The following is a 13,531-nucleotide window of genomic DNA, read 5'->3' as shown; positions in this document are numbered from 1 at the left end:
CTACTAAACCCTATGAAGCAGATTAATGATGATCATGGCACACTGAAGAAGTTGTCCATTTGTTTCTGCTACATATGTCCATGGAAATGGTCCATTTCCATCTTTACTGAGACCTACTTGCTCATCCTTCCTTTGAGTCATTGAGCAGACTTCCAATAAGTTTCTTGTATGCTTTAGTTAAACAGAATCCATTTCTGTTGCTTGAACCCAATGAATCTTGACTAATCTACTTACCAACCCAAGAACACTGTCTTAATGCATGATTGGGAAATAGTTAACTAAAGATGCCCATATAGCTGTCAAGGGAAAGCTACTTACTGGGCTTCTGGTACCATCCAAAGGGATAGGTGTGGACTTCAATGTCAGGAGAGCTACAGTCCAAAATGCGCCAGGCTCCTCCATTCTCCTCACTGCACATCTGAAGTCCCAGGCTGTTCAGAGTGAGACACGTCACCTCTCCTCCTGGGGTGAAAAAAAGAAAAAAAAAAAACACAATCAGGAAACTGAATACAATGGAAGAGTCTAATAAATGAGAAAAATTCTGCAAGTTCATTGTTCAGCAGATATTTGGGATATACCACTATATTTCAGATACTATCTCAGCCACTGCTGAAAAACCTGTTACCTGAACTCAAGGAGCCTCTGATCTAAGAGCAAAGGGATAGAGGTGGCTAATACTTATCAAGTACCTATCATGTGCCCAGGGCTATGCTAGGTCTCTGTTGGTATTGCTTCACTTGGTCTTCACATAACCTTATGAGGAAGGCAGTTTTGGTAGCCCTAAATGATGAGGAGGAGATAGAGGCTCAGGGAGATTAAGTGACTTTTCCAGAATCACACACTAGTAAGGGAACGAACCAAGCATTAAATACATATCACACAAATGGATCCAAAGTTCACCAAGCTGCTTGACCCAAGTGTTGAAAGATGAACAAAAGATAGCTAAGCCAAGAGTGGAAGGAAGGAAGTTTGGCCAGAGAGAACTGCACATGTAAAGTGATGATTGCTGGACTAGGAGCCATGTCTCAGCTACCACATTTATTAGCCAGTTGCCCTCTCCAAGCCCCGACTTCCTTATCTGTGAATGAGGATTGTTTCTCCCTTCTCACAGAGAGGAGACCCTGAGGGTTTGATAAGAGCATAGATGTGAATGTGTTTTCTAAACTGCAGAGTGCTGTGAGCAGGGGAGAGGGAGTTGTTACTATTATTACCTTTTAACTGGGAAACATTTAGAAATCCAAAGCCAGTGCAGCATGGGTCCGCATCACACCGTCGTTCACATTCAAAGAACCTGGCATAAGAAGAGAAAGAGCAGGCCTGAAGGTTTTCATTGGTGGCCCAGGACCTACTGGGTGGGCTGATTGTAGTCATTCTTGCTTTTGGGGACCAGCTTTTTTACACCCCCTACTTAAACTGGGGGTGCTTTGGTCAATGTGCATCAGTGGACTCTTAGCTTTGAGGTTCTTTCTGGAAACAAGATTCTACTCCTCTCTGGAGTAATACTGTCCTGCTATTAATCGTTTATTCACCCATTCATTCATCATGCATATATTCTGTGTCTATTATGTGCCAGGCTCCAACCAAGCTAACCCAGGATCCAGAATGTACTCCTTCAGTCCTTTCAGGTAAGCAGAAAGTCTTAGCTTTGGACACTGGGAAAATAAAGAAATAACAGGGAAGGCATTTCTAGAAAGAGGAGAGTTCACGGACTTAGAGTCAGGGTGACCCAGCCAGGGGCCTGTTTAAGCAGCAGGAGCTGAGCCTGTGTTCCCCTTCACTTCCCCTCTTACTGTACAATGTGGATAATTACACTCTACCAATGCATTTCTGTTTACTGGGTCAGCCCATCCAGCCAGGCTCTCTCAAGACTGACCTTCTTATCCACTCAATGTAGCTACTAAGCCCTACCCTCAGCTTCTAGGGCTATTCATGGCAGGAGGGACTTAATGGCTCCAAACCAATGTTCCTGGGCTAAATTCCAAGTTTCCCCTGCCCTGACCACTCTGCTCCAGTCTGACCACTCATTCTTGACTCCTGAGAGCTTTCTCAAACCCCTAGTCCCTTCTTGGTGGGGGGATCCTGCCTAGTTATGGCCATTCTCCTTCCCTGAACCCAAGTCTCATCCCAGTGGTGATGCTTTTATCTGCTGGGCAGCATCTCCAACATTGGCAGCATCTGTGCCCTGATGCCTGCAAGTCACCTCTCTGCTTTTCCGTCTCCTAGTTCTCTGCCAATATGCCCACTTACCACTTCCTTTTCCTATCTTGGAAGCTCACTTCTAAGATCCAGTCTGGACCATGCATTATCCCAGCCAACTAAATTTCCCTGAGTCTAGACGCACAATCTACTCCCCTAGTTCCCACCCCAGTTCCACGGTCAGGCTGATCCCTGGTTCCAACCCTCCTTTTCATCCACCCCTCCCATCAGCACAGTGGTGTCCAGCTGAATCTCGAGACAGATCAGCCTGCCTCATCTTTTTACCCCCATTTTCAAAAGCAGATCTTAAGCACCAGCAACATGGTTCAGTGTCATAACTCATAACTCAAGAGCACTTCACAGATCAATGGTTCATGAATGAATGACCCTTGAATTTTTAAGTATAAAAGAATCACCAGGGGAAGCTTCCTTAAAGGTCAGTTTCTTGAACTCCATCCCAGGAAATGCTAATTCAGCAGGTTTGAAATAGGACCCAAGGATGCAGTTTATAAATAGGACCCAAGAATGCAGATCTGTGGATATCACCCGTTAGAATTCACATTCATCTCTCCGGGTGATTCTAATGGGTAAGATCCACAGATGATACTAGGAGAGACATCGTCAATTAAAACAACTAAATAATGACTAAGCAAAAAATTCAACCATAAAATAAAATTTAAAAATAAATAAAAAATAAAAATTATTTATATGCTTATGAGTCTATTAAAATTTCTACTTGCTCTCCAGATTCTGAGTACTGCAATGGGAGGTTTTGAGAATCAAGTTTATTACCATACTTGATAATTTACATTAAATAATGAGATGTAGCTCAGTGGCTCTTTCATCATCCAGCTAGTAGTTCAAGGCTAAATGTTGTGTTTACCATCAGTAACTTACCTTAGCTAACGTTTTCAGATATGGTTACCTCTTTATTACCTTTTACCCCCTTAGCTTTGGGTTTTATAGTTTTTGTTTGTTTGTTTGTTTTTTTGTTTGTTTGTTGACAAGAGTCTTACTCTCTTGCTAGGCTGGAGTGCAGTGGTGTGATCTCAGCTCACTGCAACCTCCACCTGCTGAGTTCAAGCGATTCTCCTGCCTCAGCCTCCCGAGTAGCTGGGACTAGTAGCATGTGCCACCACCATACCCAGCTAATTTTTGTATGTTTAGTAGAGACGGGGCTTCACCATGTTGGCCAGGAGGTCTCGATCTCTTGACCTCATGATCCGCCTGGCTCGGCCTCCCAAAGTGCTGGGTATGCTTCTGTTTTTAGCTGTGATTGTGTCACCTTCTTCAAGGAAGTATTATTAATAATAAATATTAGGGGTGAGACACAAGTAGCTTACCCATTAGAAATAGATTTTTCAGACATGGGCACTTTATTTCTAATGGATATCCCCATCAGTTTTTGGAACGGCAGGCGGGTATAAAAGTTCTTCACTTTATCCTCCAGTATAACTACATAGAGGAAGAAAGAAAATTCATTACTTAGAGATTTGCTATAGTAATGAAAATATGAGGACAAATGAGTAAAACACAGACTGAAAGTTTCTAATTAAAGATGACATATTTAATTCATATTAACTCTCAGTTCCTATCCCAAATCTCACTAAAATGATGGTAAGTCCACAAGGACAAAGATTTTTTTTTTTAAGTGGGGACACAGCAACAAAATGTTGGAAGCTAGAAAGCATATGGAGGAATAAAAATAGGCCTAATAGACCAAGAAAACTACTCAACTTTTCTGTGGGAAGAACCAAGAAGCAATGCCATCTGCCCTCTGGAATCCCACAAGGTTTCAGTATGGTAGCCCTGGGGGTGAAGGTGGCCCAAACAGAAGCACTGGCTGGAATCTCTTTAAGAAGCTATTTGGTCTCTAGATGCTCTCCTCTGCTCTCCACAGCTGACAAAAGCCCCCTCCCCACCATGGAAGAAGATAGAAGGTTCATTTTCTCGAGAGGATCTCTTGGGTGCATCAGGTACAGTCCATGGCGTGAGCACTTCACTGAAAGTAGGAGATTCTTTCAAGTCAGTCTGCATAATGAATATTGAGGTGTCCCCCCCGACATTTTCCAAATTTATTTGGTGCCCAAACCACCAGCAGCCAGGCTCATGCCCCAAGGCCAGGTGTTGAGAAACTCCTCTGAAGGAGGAACCTGAAAATACTGGCGTGAGGAATTCCCCAAAGGGCAACCCAACAGGATTATCCCTCAGAGAAATCCAGAGTTGACAAGTTCCCACCACACATTTGGGGCTGCCCAGTCAGCTTGTGGACCGCTTTGACACTGGAGTGGAAAAATAAGGATCACTGGACATCTGAGAAAGGCCTCCACTGATGAAGATAGAACAGTAAATGAAAGGTGACAACATATGGAGAAAACAGACTGTATGGGGTTAAAAAATCTCCAAAAATATGGCATCATTAATAGACTGGGAGAGAAAATCACCTTCTATCTTGTTAAAGTCACTGCTGCTGACATTCTCTGTAGTATACAGCCAAATGGAATTCTGATGCAGGTATTAAAGGTGGCTCTCTTAGGAGAGGATTATTTCCTATTGTCAATTTGATGCAGTTCTAAATGGTTTCACCTCTCTACAAGGAACATGAATAACTTTACTTTTAAAAGAAGAAGAAATTAGTTTTAAGTGTGAATAAACATTTTGGATTTTATTTTTTTAAAGCCTACTTCTGCATTGAAATATTGCCCCAAATAATCCTGTTTCATATTTTTTGTATAAACTGAGACAATTATGCAGTAGTTTATTGATTCTAACCCTGAAAGTTTGGATCCATGTTCCATCTTCTTGAAACCAATAAAAGTATAAAGAAAATGTTTTTTAAATAAGAAACTAATCTGGATATTTCTAAAACCATAGAGCCAGCAGAACACTGGAAATACAGTTTATGCAGATCCCTCCAAGTGCTCACCTTTCTTCTGGAACAGGGCCTTTGGCCTCTGGGGCAGGATCAGTCTGCATCCCTGGGCATTGGACTCCAAGATGTCATCACACACCTGTGCCTCTGGGTAGAGGGTGCAGGTGAAGTACAAGGATGCACTCTCTGTTATTTCTGCAAACTGACAGAAGGAGTGCTCCTGCACACAACCTACAGGCAAGACAGTAGTGTGATTTTAGTTCTTGCATGGTCTACAGGGGAGAATAATCTCTACAGGATTATCTGGGGTGGAGGGAATGGCTGGTGGAGATGCCTCCTAGTTAGGGAAGAGGCCTGAGACTGTCATGATCATCCAGTCTGGAAGGCCCATGCAAAAGCCCTGGGGTTCTGATAGCTGAGGAGGGAGATATGTGCTCCTGAATAAAGGGAGAGTCAAAGGCATAAGGGGAAAACCTCAAACTCAGCAATACAAGAGGCAAAAGAGTAATATTCCATTGGATCCACCCATGGCCATCTCAGAGGGAGTCAAGATCTGCAGACCAGAGGCCATGCGACTGTAAAAACTGTGAACTTTGTGAATGGTCTCCTTGTACCTGTACCCAAGTCAGCCTATGCCCCTGGTATATATGAGCTCCCCAAAGGCTAGGAACATGGCTGATTTGATTCATTTTGGGTGTTCTCTTTCATCTCCAAAATCAAACACAAAGCTTTGAACATAACACATACTTAATAACTGCCAAATGGATGGATGGATAGATGGACGGATGGATGGATAGATGGATGGATGGATGAATGGATGAGATGGATAGATGGACGGATGGATGGATGGATGGACGGACGGACGGACGGACGGACGGATGGATGGATGGATGGATGGATAGATGGGATGGATGGACAGATGGACGGATGGACGGACGGACGGATGGATGGATGGATGGATGGATGGATGGATGGATGGATGGATGGGATGGATGGAGAAACAGGTGGATGAAGATAGGCTCTGGGAACAGAGTAGAGATTACATTGTAACCTTCTAGAAAATAGGGGTTATGTGCTATCTTTCTTTTATATCATCCATGGCACTAAGAGTGCAGTGATCCCTGAGTTATGACACAATATTTGACCTTATATGTTTCTCAGGAGTTGCCAAACTAGGTCTGTGATGCCTGACTACAGGGTCTGGAAGAAGAAGGATGAGGTCTAAGTATACTTACGAGAAAGGCACCACAGGTTTGCCTGCTGGGCTGAAAATAAGTGCTTGAAAAGCAAGTGCTTCTGGCTAGGCAGTGATCGATTTCCATTGACAATGACCTGGTCAAGGTCCACAGGGGAGAAAAGATCTGTTGTCAAACCTGAAAAAGAAGCAGAGGGTCCATTTCCTGCACCTTTATCTCTAGTGAATATGAGAAAAACACAAGAAAGAAACACACACACACAGAGAGAGAGAGAGAGTCAGAGATAGAGACAGAGACATTTTTATGCTGTGTGAAACTAGAGCAGGATTGAAGTCAGTAGAGCTGAGAGTCTGGTCAGACAGGAATAGTTCAGAAAGCCCCAGGAAGTACTAAAAATTATGGCATGGCAAAATCTTAGAATCTAGGTTTGGATAAAGTCTTGGAAGTTATCTAGTCCACCTTTTCACCGAATGCAGAAGTTTTTCCCTGGAGACCTCTGGCAAATGCCTCTATAGCTCCACATGACATCACTGTGCTGACCACAGCAGCCCACTCCATCATTAGGAAGTTGTATAGTCAAGTCCTCTTTTTGTAACTTTGAGCCACTAATCCTCTTTCTGTCTTCTGAAGTCACATGGAAGTCCAGCCTCTCTCCCAAATGGTAGTCTTCGTCTATAAAGTCAGCTTTCAGCTCCACTTCACTTAACCCAAACTTGAAAGTTTTAGCTCAACCATTCCCTGAATCTTTCTTCAGGTATTCATATGCCGTGATCCCAGCTCTTCCTGGGGTCCCCACTGCCTATGGAACAGAAATCCAGGTTCTTTTCTTAATCTGGGCTCTACCTGCATTTTGAGCCTCACCTCAGATTGTCTTGATTTGCACTCCAGCAGCACAACAGCCCTGCTAACTCTCTAGCTCATCACCACGCTGTGTGCAGTTCCCGTGCAATTGCTCATGCTCTTCCCTCTGTTGACTCAATCTCCATTACACCCTCCTCTCCCACCCAGGTAGTGCAGCTTGTGCTTCGAGGATCAGCTTTGATCCCTCCTACTCTGATGTCCTGTGGTTCTCTATAAAGAGGTTCTACAGGGCCAAGGGTCCCAACACCCAGGCCCAGTGGGGACAGCTCCGTATCCTTGGAGGGCTCTGTCTTCAGGGGGACGTACAATGGTGGCATGAGGCAGATCAAGGAGATGAGCTAGGGAATGTTTGAAATGTCCATTCATTCAGGGCTCTGTATACGGGGCACTACATCCCCTATACACTTCCACTTTGCTGTGGACTTGGGCACTGCACTTTCCTTGTCAGTGCTTGTCAGCAGCCACTTTCCACACTCCATAAAGCAGGCTCAAGGAGACTGAGCTTCTTCACTAGAAAGAACCACTGGACAGGATAAAGGCTTTACGAGCACTTGGCAAGATCAGAAGTCTGGTGCTGGCACAGACCCCAGAGACCATGTTTCCACCTCAGCCTGCATCTTATGTGATTGTATGATGGTCAGTTCCCATGCCTGTTTCCTCACTGAGCCATGCCTGGCACAAGCAGAGACCTCAGAGATCATATTGCCTCCCCAGCCCTTACCTCACATAATTGCATAATGGCCAGTCCCCATGCGAGTCTCCCCATTGAACCATGCCTGGCACAAAGTAGGAGCTCAGGGAGATCACAGATTGCCCTCAAGACAGCAACGTAAGGGAAGAGAAACAAGGCAGCAGGACTGAAGGCACACCTGCTCTTGGAGCCTTAGCACAGGTGTTCCCCTTACCTGGAACACCTTTCCTCAGGTGTACCCGTGAGCATCTGGCAGATCCTTCTGGCCTTCTCTGAGAAACCTTTCCTGACCCCTGCAGGCTGCTAGCATTCCTTCTCCTGCATTTTCACTGCACCTAACACCTGTCCACATTGCACCCCTTCATTGTCATGCAGTGACTGGCACATGGAATTCTCACTAGTCTGTGAATGTCCAAGGCCAAAGCCACGTGTGCACAAAAATGTCTGCTGGATGAAAGAATGAATACTGTAGCCACTTCATCTTATACCTGGTTTACATGCCATATTAGATAAAGTCATTTCCTACTTCTCTTAAAACTACGTGCTCTCCTTAAAAGCAAGGAGACCAATCACTTTTGTTGGCTTCCTGGGTTTGTCTCAAATATTCAGACGATGGGAGTAACTTGGTACACAAAGGGAAGATTCCTCACTGTCCTCTGAATCAGAGAGGCCATTCTCATGGACCCTGAGAGGCACCCTCCAAGTAAACAAGCATGTGGAGACACCACTGGGCCTGGACTCAATACGATTTATTCTCCAGGCACTTTATCTCCTTGAGCCCAGGAATGCAATCAACCAAGAAAGGGAAAACTGAGCTGAGCCTTGTCTATTCACCCTGACTCCCTGCAACGTCTCCAGTGGGGGCCAAGCTCCCCTTCTAGGGGAGAGGGAAGAAAGCGGGGGTGGGGGGAGCATCCTGTGTGAATCACGTGAGAGTTTTGCAGATGCTGCCCTAAAGTAGTGTGTGATGATGGATTTGACAGAACCTTCCCACGTGCCACTAACTCATGTACATTTACATTATCATGAGCTGTGTGGCTGCCCCTCAAAGGCACTGCCAAGGTTGAGGATCACAAACACAATGCCTGATCAAGCAAGGGAGGGCAGGGTGCTGGGCATTTTTTAGGCATGTGTTAAGTACCAGGCACTGTGCCAAGTGTTTGCTATCTAATGGGATAAGAGGTAGACACAATTATTTTACACATGAATCCAAGGCTGTTAGCAGGGAAGCAAATTACCCATGGCCGTGCACTAAGGCATGCAGTCAGTAGCAGAATTGTGGTTCAAGCTCTAGTATCTGCTCTGTAATGTGATGCTTTTTCCCTTGTACCATGCTGCCTTCCTGTGCCTGCAGTCTGATCTGGCTCTCCCTCTTCTTCTTCCCTTCCCCTTCCTTCTTTCCTTCTGCTCCTACTCCTATTCCTACAGTGTGTCCATGCATGCAAATACACACACACACACACACACACAGACACACACACACACACACCGCAGACCACAGGTGAATGTCTTGTCTCCTGGTCCTTGCTAGCCCATATTGAGCAGCTGATCTCCCTCTCTCTCTGAGTTTTAGCTCCACCTCAGTAATAATAATCACAGACTCTGGAGGTAGAGAAGTCCCAGATAGTACATATGTACTGTTGCTATTCAGTTTGGAATCATAGCTTTCACTGTGTGCATGACATGCAAAAGATTCTAATAGACATGCCATTCATTAAACAATTTCAGAATATTTACACTTTGTTTATACTCTTCAAGGTTGACATAAGCGAAGCCCATTGGCCACAGTCAGTTGAACCTTGCTCTTTGTTTCTTTTTTCAGGTTTTGTTATTATGGTTGTCTTCATTTCCAGTAACACTGATGGATTTGCAGTGGTTTTGCCTTGCTTTCTATGCCAATTGCCCATCTGAGGAGCTTCCCATATTTATAAGCTGGATAACTGGGTTAGAAGATTAAAGGAGAGTCCATAGATACAGAATACAGTGACGTCAATATGTCCGTTCATTGATTAAACTCTTGGTGCCCCCATTTAGTCTCTGCATTCAGACACCCAAGTATGTAAGAAGGTTTTGGGTTGGTACCTGTCTCTGTTGGAGATGCTGGTCTTGGCACTGTGTCTTTTCTACATCCCATAGACTCGGGCCGAGACCCCATGTCAGAATCTAGGAGGAAAAAAAGAGTTGCTGCAATGTTGGGGAGAAGGGGTAATATTCCACTGGTCAACAAAATGGTAGTAGCAATGTGAGAAAAATCAGGGCCTAAAGCCAGGTGCCTTAGATAACATCTGCAACAGATGCCCTGACATAGGTCTGCACTCTTTTTATACGGAACATCATCCAACCTCTCAATGATAGAACAGTCATTATCTGTGATATTGAAATCATTAACATATGCAAAGCCCTTTCAAATTAACAAAATATGCTCATAAATATTGCTATTTATAACACCCTATATAGGTAGGGAACAAGATTTCCATTTTACTCTTGAGAAAACTGAGACTTAGAATGGCAAAATAATTTATCCCAGACCACTCAAGTGTCCAGTAAATGAATTAGAAATTTTAAAAATGTAACTAAATGTTCAAGTCAGGTACAGGTCTTCCATGAAAGCGAGTGAGGCTGTGGTGGCACAGGTATTAGGCAGGGCTTAAGGCACTTCCCTGTAGTGTAGCAAATGTCCTGGAGAAATGTAAGTCCCTGATTTTTCATCAGCTAACACTTTATCAGAAATTTCTGATAACTAGGAAGTGCTGGACTTGGGACCTCCTATCAGTGTCTGGTCTTGACCCCAGGATCTCCCAGGCCTCCCATGGGCATTTCACATACCCTCTCCAAGTCTCATTTTCCTTGTCTGGAAAATGAATAAAATATCAGCCCCTCTTTAGACTTACCTTATAGGTATAATTAAATAAGAAAAGTAGTACATGATCTCATTTTATCTCTTTAAAATGAAAATGATGGTAAACACCTTCCTTTTCATTTTCTCCTCTCCCTCCTCTTCTCCTCTTCCTCCTGCTCCTCTTCTGCCTTCCGTGTTCTCTTCATCACCACCACCCCCACCAACATTACTCAGCAGGTATTATATGCACGACACTGTTTTGTGCATTGATGCACTATTGCTCAGGCAATTCTGAGGCCAGTGACATCTGTATCACATGCTACCCATGGGGAATCTGGGCATGAGGGACTGGTCCATGGGCTCCCAGGCACATGAGTGGGGATTGATAGGACCAGGATTCACATCCTGTCATTCCAAGTCTGTGCCTTCCTGCTCCTTCAGTTTATCAGCATATAGAAGCAAATCACCAATCCTCTCTTGGGACACTGAAGATCAGCGAGGACAGATTAGAGGAACAGGAAGGAGGTAATATGGGGTCAGGGGCCTTTTTTCATGCCTCTCACCCAGTACATATGGCCATGACCTGTGATGGGCCACTGCTCTATCTGATCCCTCCTGAGGCCAGAACCCTTCAAGAGTCAGGACTGTGCCTCTCATCTCTCTCCTAAACGCCTTTCATTTTCCCTGGGTCTGAGTAGGCACTTGGTCAACATTCAGAAAACTCGAAGGAGGACAAAGAAGCAGAAGGGAAGTGCCAAGCGGGCGTGTTGTCGGACTCTCCATTTTTCCCCCACTCTGTCCCACAGTACCATTATCTCTGAGCAGGAGTTCAGGGCACTACCTGTCTGGGGTCCTGTCCCCAGTCCCTGGGCCTCAGGGTGAAAGGCACATGGGGCTGAGTCCCCTTGGATAAATGCCTCCTGTGCTTTGCAATGGCCCTGAACTCCCCTCCTAGGAACAAGAGTGTCTTGTGGTCAGCGAACTTTATCTCACGGGAACCTAGTGCTTCCTCCCTCCATTCCTTCTTGGGTTTCCACAGTATTCATTTTTCTTTTAGACTTTGGTATCTTATCTGATGAATTGGAGCCCTTCTATTACACAGAAAGTATGCATTTGGAAACTGACTCTCTACCTATTCCTCTATGGAAATAGAGTGCCCTGTGAATGGGAGGTGGTGCCAGACAATCTCATGTAATCAGCGTCCTGCTAACCCCCCTCTTCCACCATGGAGCTCACCTTTCCAGAGATAAACCTGCTGAAAATTGGTAAAGGTGTCTTGAGTTCCTTCTAGGGGTGTCAGACCTGCAAAGGAAGATGTTTATTTTTATGAGGTTGAGTGTGCTGTCACTGGGTACCCACCATTACCATAATAGCCCCATCTCCCTTGACACAGGCTCTTCCTAGGCCTGAAAAATGTGCTTCTGATGCAAGGTGTAACCCAGAAGCTTCTTGCAACTCTATTCCAGCTCCCTGGTACAAAACCAGAGCTGGTAAGACATTGGGTGTCATACTCAGGGCACCAAAGGGACTACTTCCGTGAGGGGTTGTGAACCTATGACTCAGGAGTCACTTAAGGAACTGGAGATTGGCTTGAAGAAAGCAAAGCTCCTGGGACACTCGAGGGCTGTGTGAGTTTCCCACATCACTTAACTCCTCAGAGACCCTTGCCTCATTGGTAAATGTGGACAGCGATTTATCCTCTGCAGTCCTCAACATTTGATAGGCAGCCACTTGTTGGCAGCTGCCGCGACTCAGTTGATTACTAATATTATCTGATTTTCCTTTCTAGCAAACTGTTCTCCCCCGGATGCCATTCTGGATGAGACCAGACTTGACACACCATTTCCTGATGGTCAGTGCTGCCTCTTTTGCCCCTGCTCAGTCTTCAGTTCGTTTCAAATTCCCTGTGACATGGAAGGTGAAGGAAATAGCCCAGATAGCAGAATCTGGAGGCAAATAAGCCCCATGCTACAGGAGAGGGCTGGCTGATGCCTGAGACATCGAGATATGACTAAATTTTGTTTTTAATTATTATTAGGAGCTAGTTTTTATATAACTTTTTTAAAATTTTTATTTTATTTTACTTTAAGTTCCAGGACACAGGTGCAAACCTTTGTGCAGGTTTGTTACGTATGTATACATGTGCCATGGTGATACGCTGCACCTATCAACCTGTCATTTAGGTTTTAAGCCCTGCATGCATTAGGTATTTGTCCTAATGAAGAGCTAGTTATTTATAAACAGTTATTACCATTTACCCAACACTAGCAGGGGTGTCCAAGGGAGAGAATACAGTCATGGGTTCTTAGTTTCTGTCTCCGGTTGGGCCAGTAAAGCCCCTTCCTCATCACTCTTTTCCACTTATCACTAAAGACAGAAACTAAAAACCATGGTGTCAGACTACTAAAAGCCTAAAACAAAACAAAACAACAACAACAACAGGTGGATTGGACAAGCTTGCATGAAAACCTTCCATATATTACCTAATTTAAAACTCACAGGCATGCTATAAAGTAAGGTCCCCAATTTCCAGATAAAGGAAGGAAAGTCAAGAAAGGTTAATGCAAGAATTTAAACCCCACGTATTTGGCTTCAAATCCCATACTCCTTCCTAACCACCACACTAAGGAGAGGATAATATACAGCCATGCATCTCTTACCAACCAGGATATGTTCTGAGAAATGCAATTTTGTTGTTGTGTGATCATAAAGTGTACTTACATAAGACTAGATGCTCTATCTACTTTTATTTACATATATTTTTTCATACAAAAACACAAATGTCCCAGCATCATTACTGAATATCAATCATTTCCGCTACTTGATCTGAAATGCCAGTATCAAGTGCTATGCATCAGGTTTCTATTATTATCCAT

General features: G+C 44.3%; 1 protein-coding gene across 1 annotated transcript in view; it reads right to left on the bottom strand.

Annotated features, from left to right (window-relative positions):
* Window positions 1–13,531, bottom strand: part of TG (thyroglobulin) — a 273,223-nt gene that overhangs the window by 164,598 nt on the left and 95,094 nt on the right. The window contains exons 28-34 of the mRNA XM_028852295.2: window positions 11,892–11,957; window positions 9,899–9,979; window positions 6,304–6,441; window positions 5,123–5,299; window positions 3,540–3,651; window positions 1,212–1,291; window positions 319–462 (exon numbers count right to left, since the gene is read on the bottom strand). Coding sequence (XP_028708128.2) covers window positions 319–462; window positions 1,212–1,291; window positions 3,540–3,651; window positions 5,123–5,299; window positions 6,304–6,441; window positions 9,899–9,979; window positions 11,892–11,957 — 798 coding nt within the window. The remainder of the gene's footprint in view (window positions 1–318; window positions 463–1,211; window positions 1,292–3,539; window positions 3,652–5,122; window positions 5,300–6,303; window positions 6,442–9,898; window positions 9,980–11,891; window positions 11,958–13,531) is intronic.

This window comes from Macaca mulatta, chromosome 8 (assembly GCF_049350105.2).
Source record: "Macaca mulatta isolate MMU2019108-1 chromosome 8, T2T-MMU8v2.0, whole genome shotgun sequence".
Classification (NCBI taxonomy): domain Eukaryota; kingdom Metazoa; phylum Chordata; class Mammalia; order Primates; family Cercopithecidae; genus Macaca; species Macaca mulatta.
This window is presented reverse-complemented; position numbering and strand designations above follow the sequence as displayed.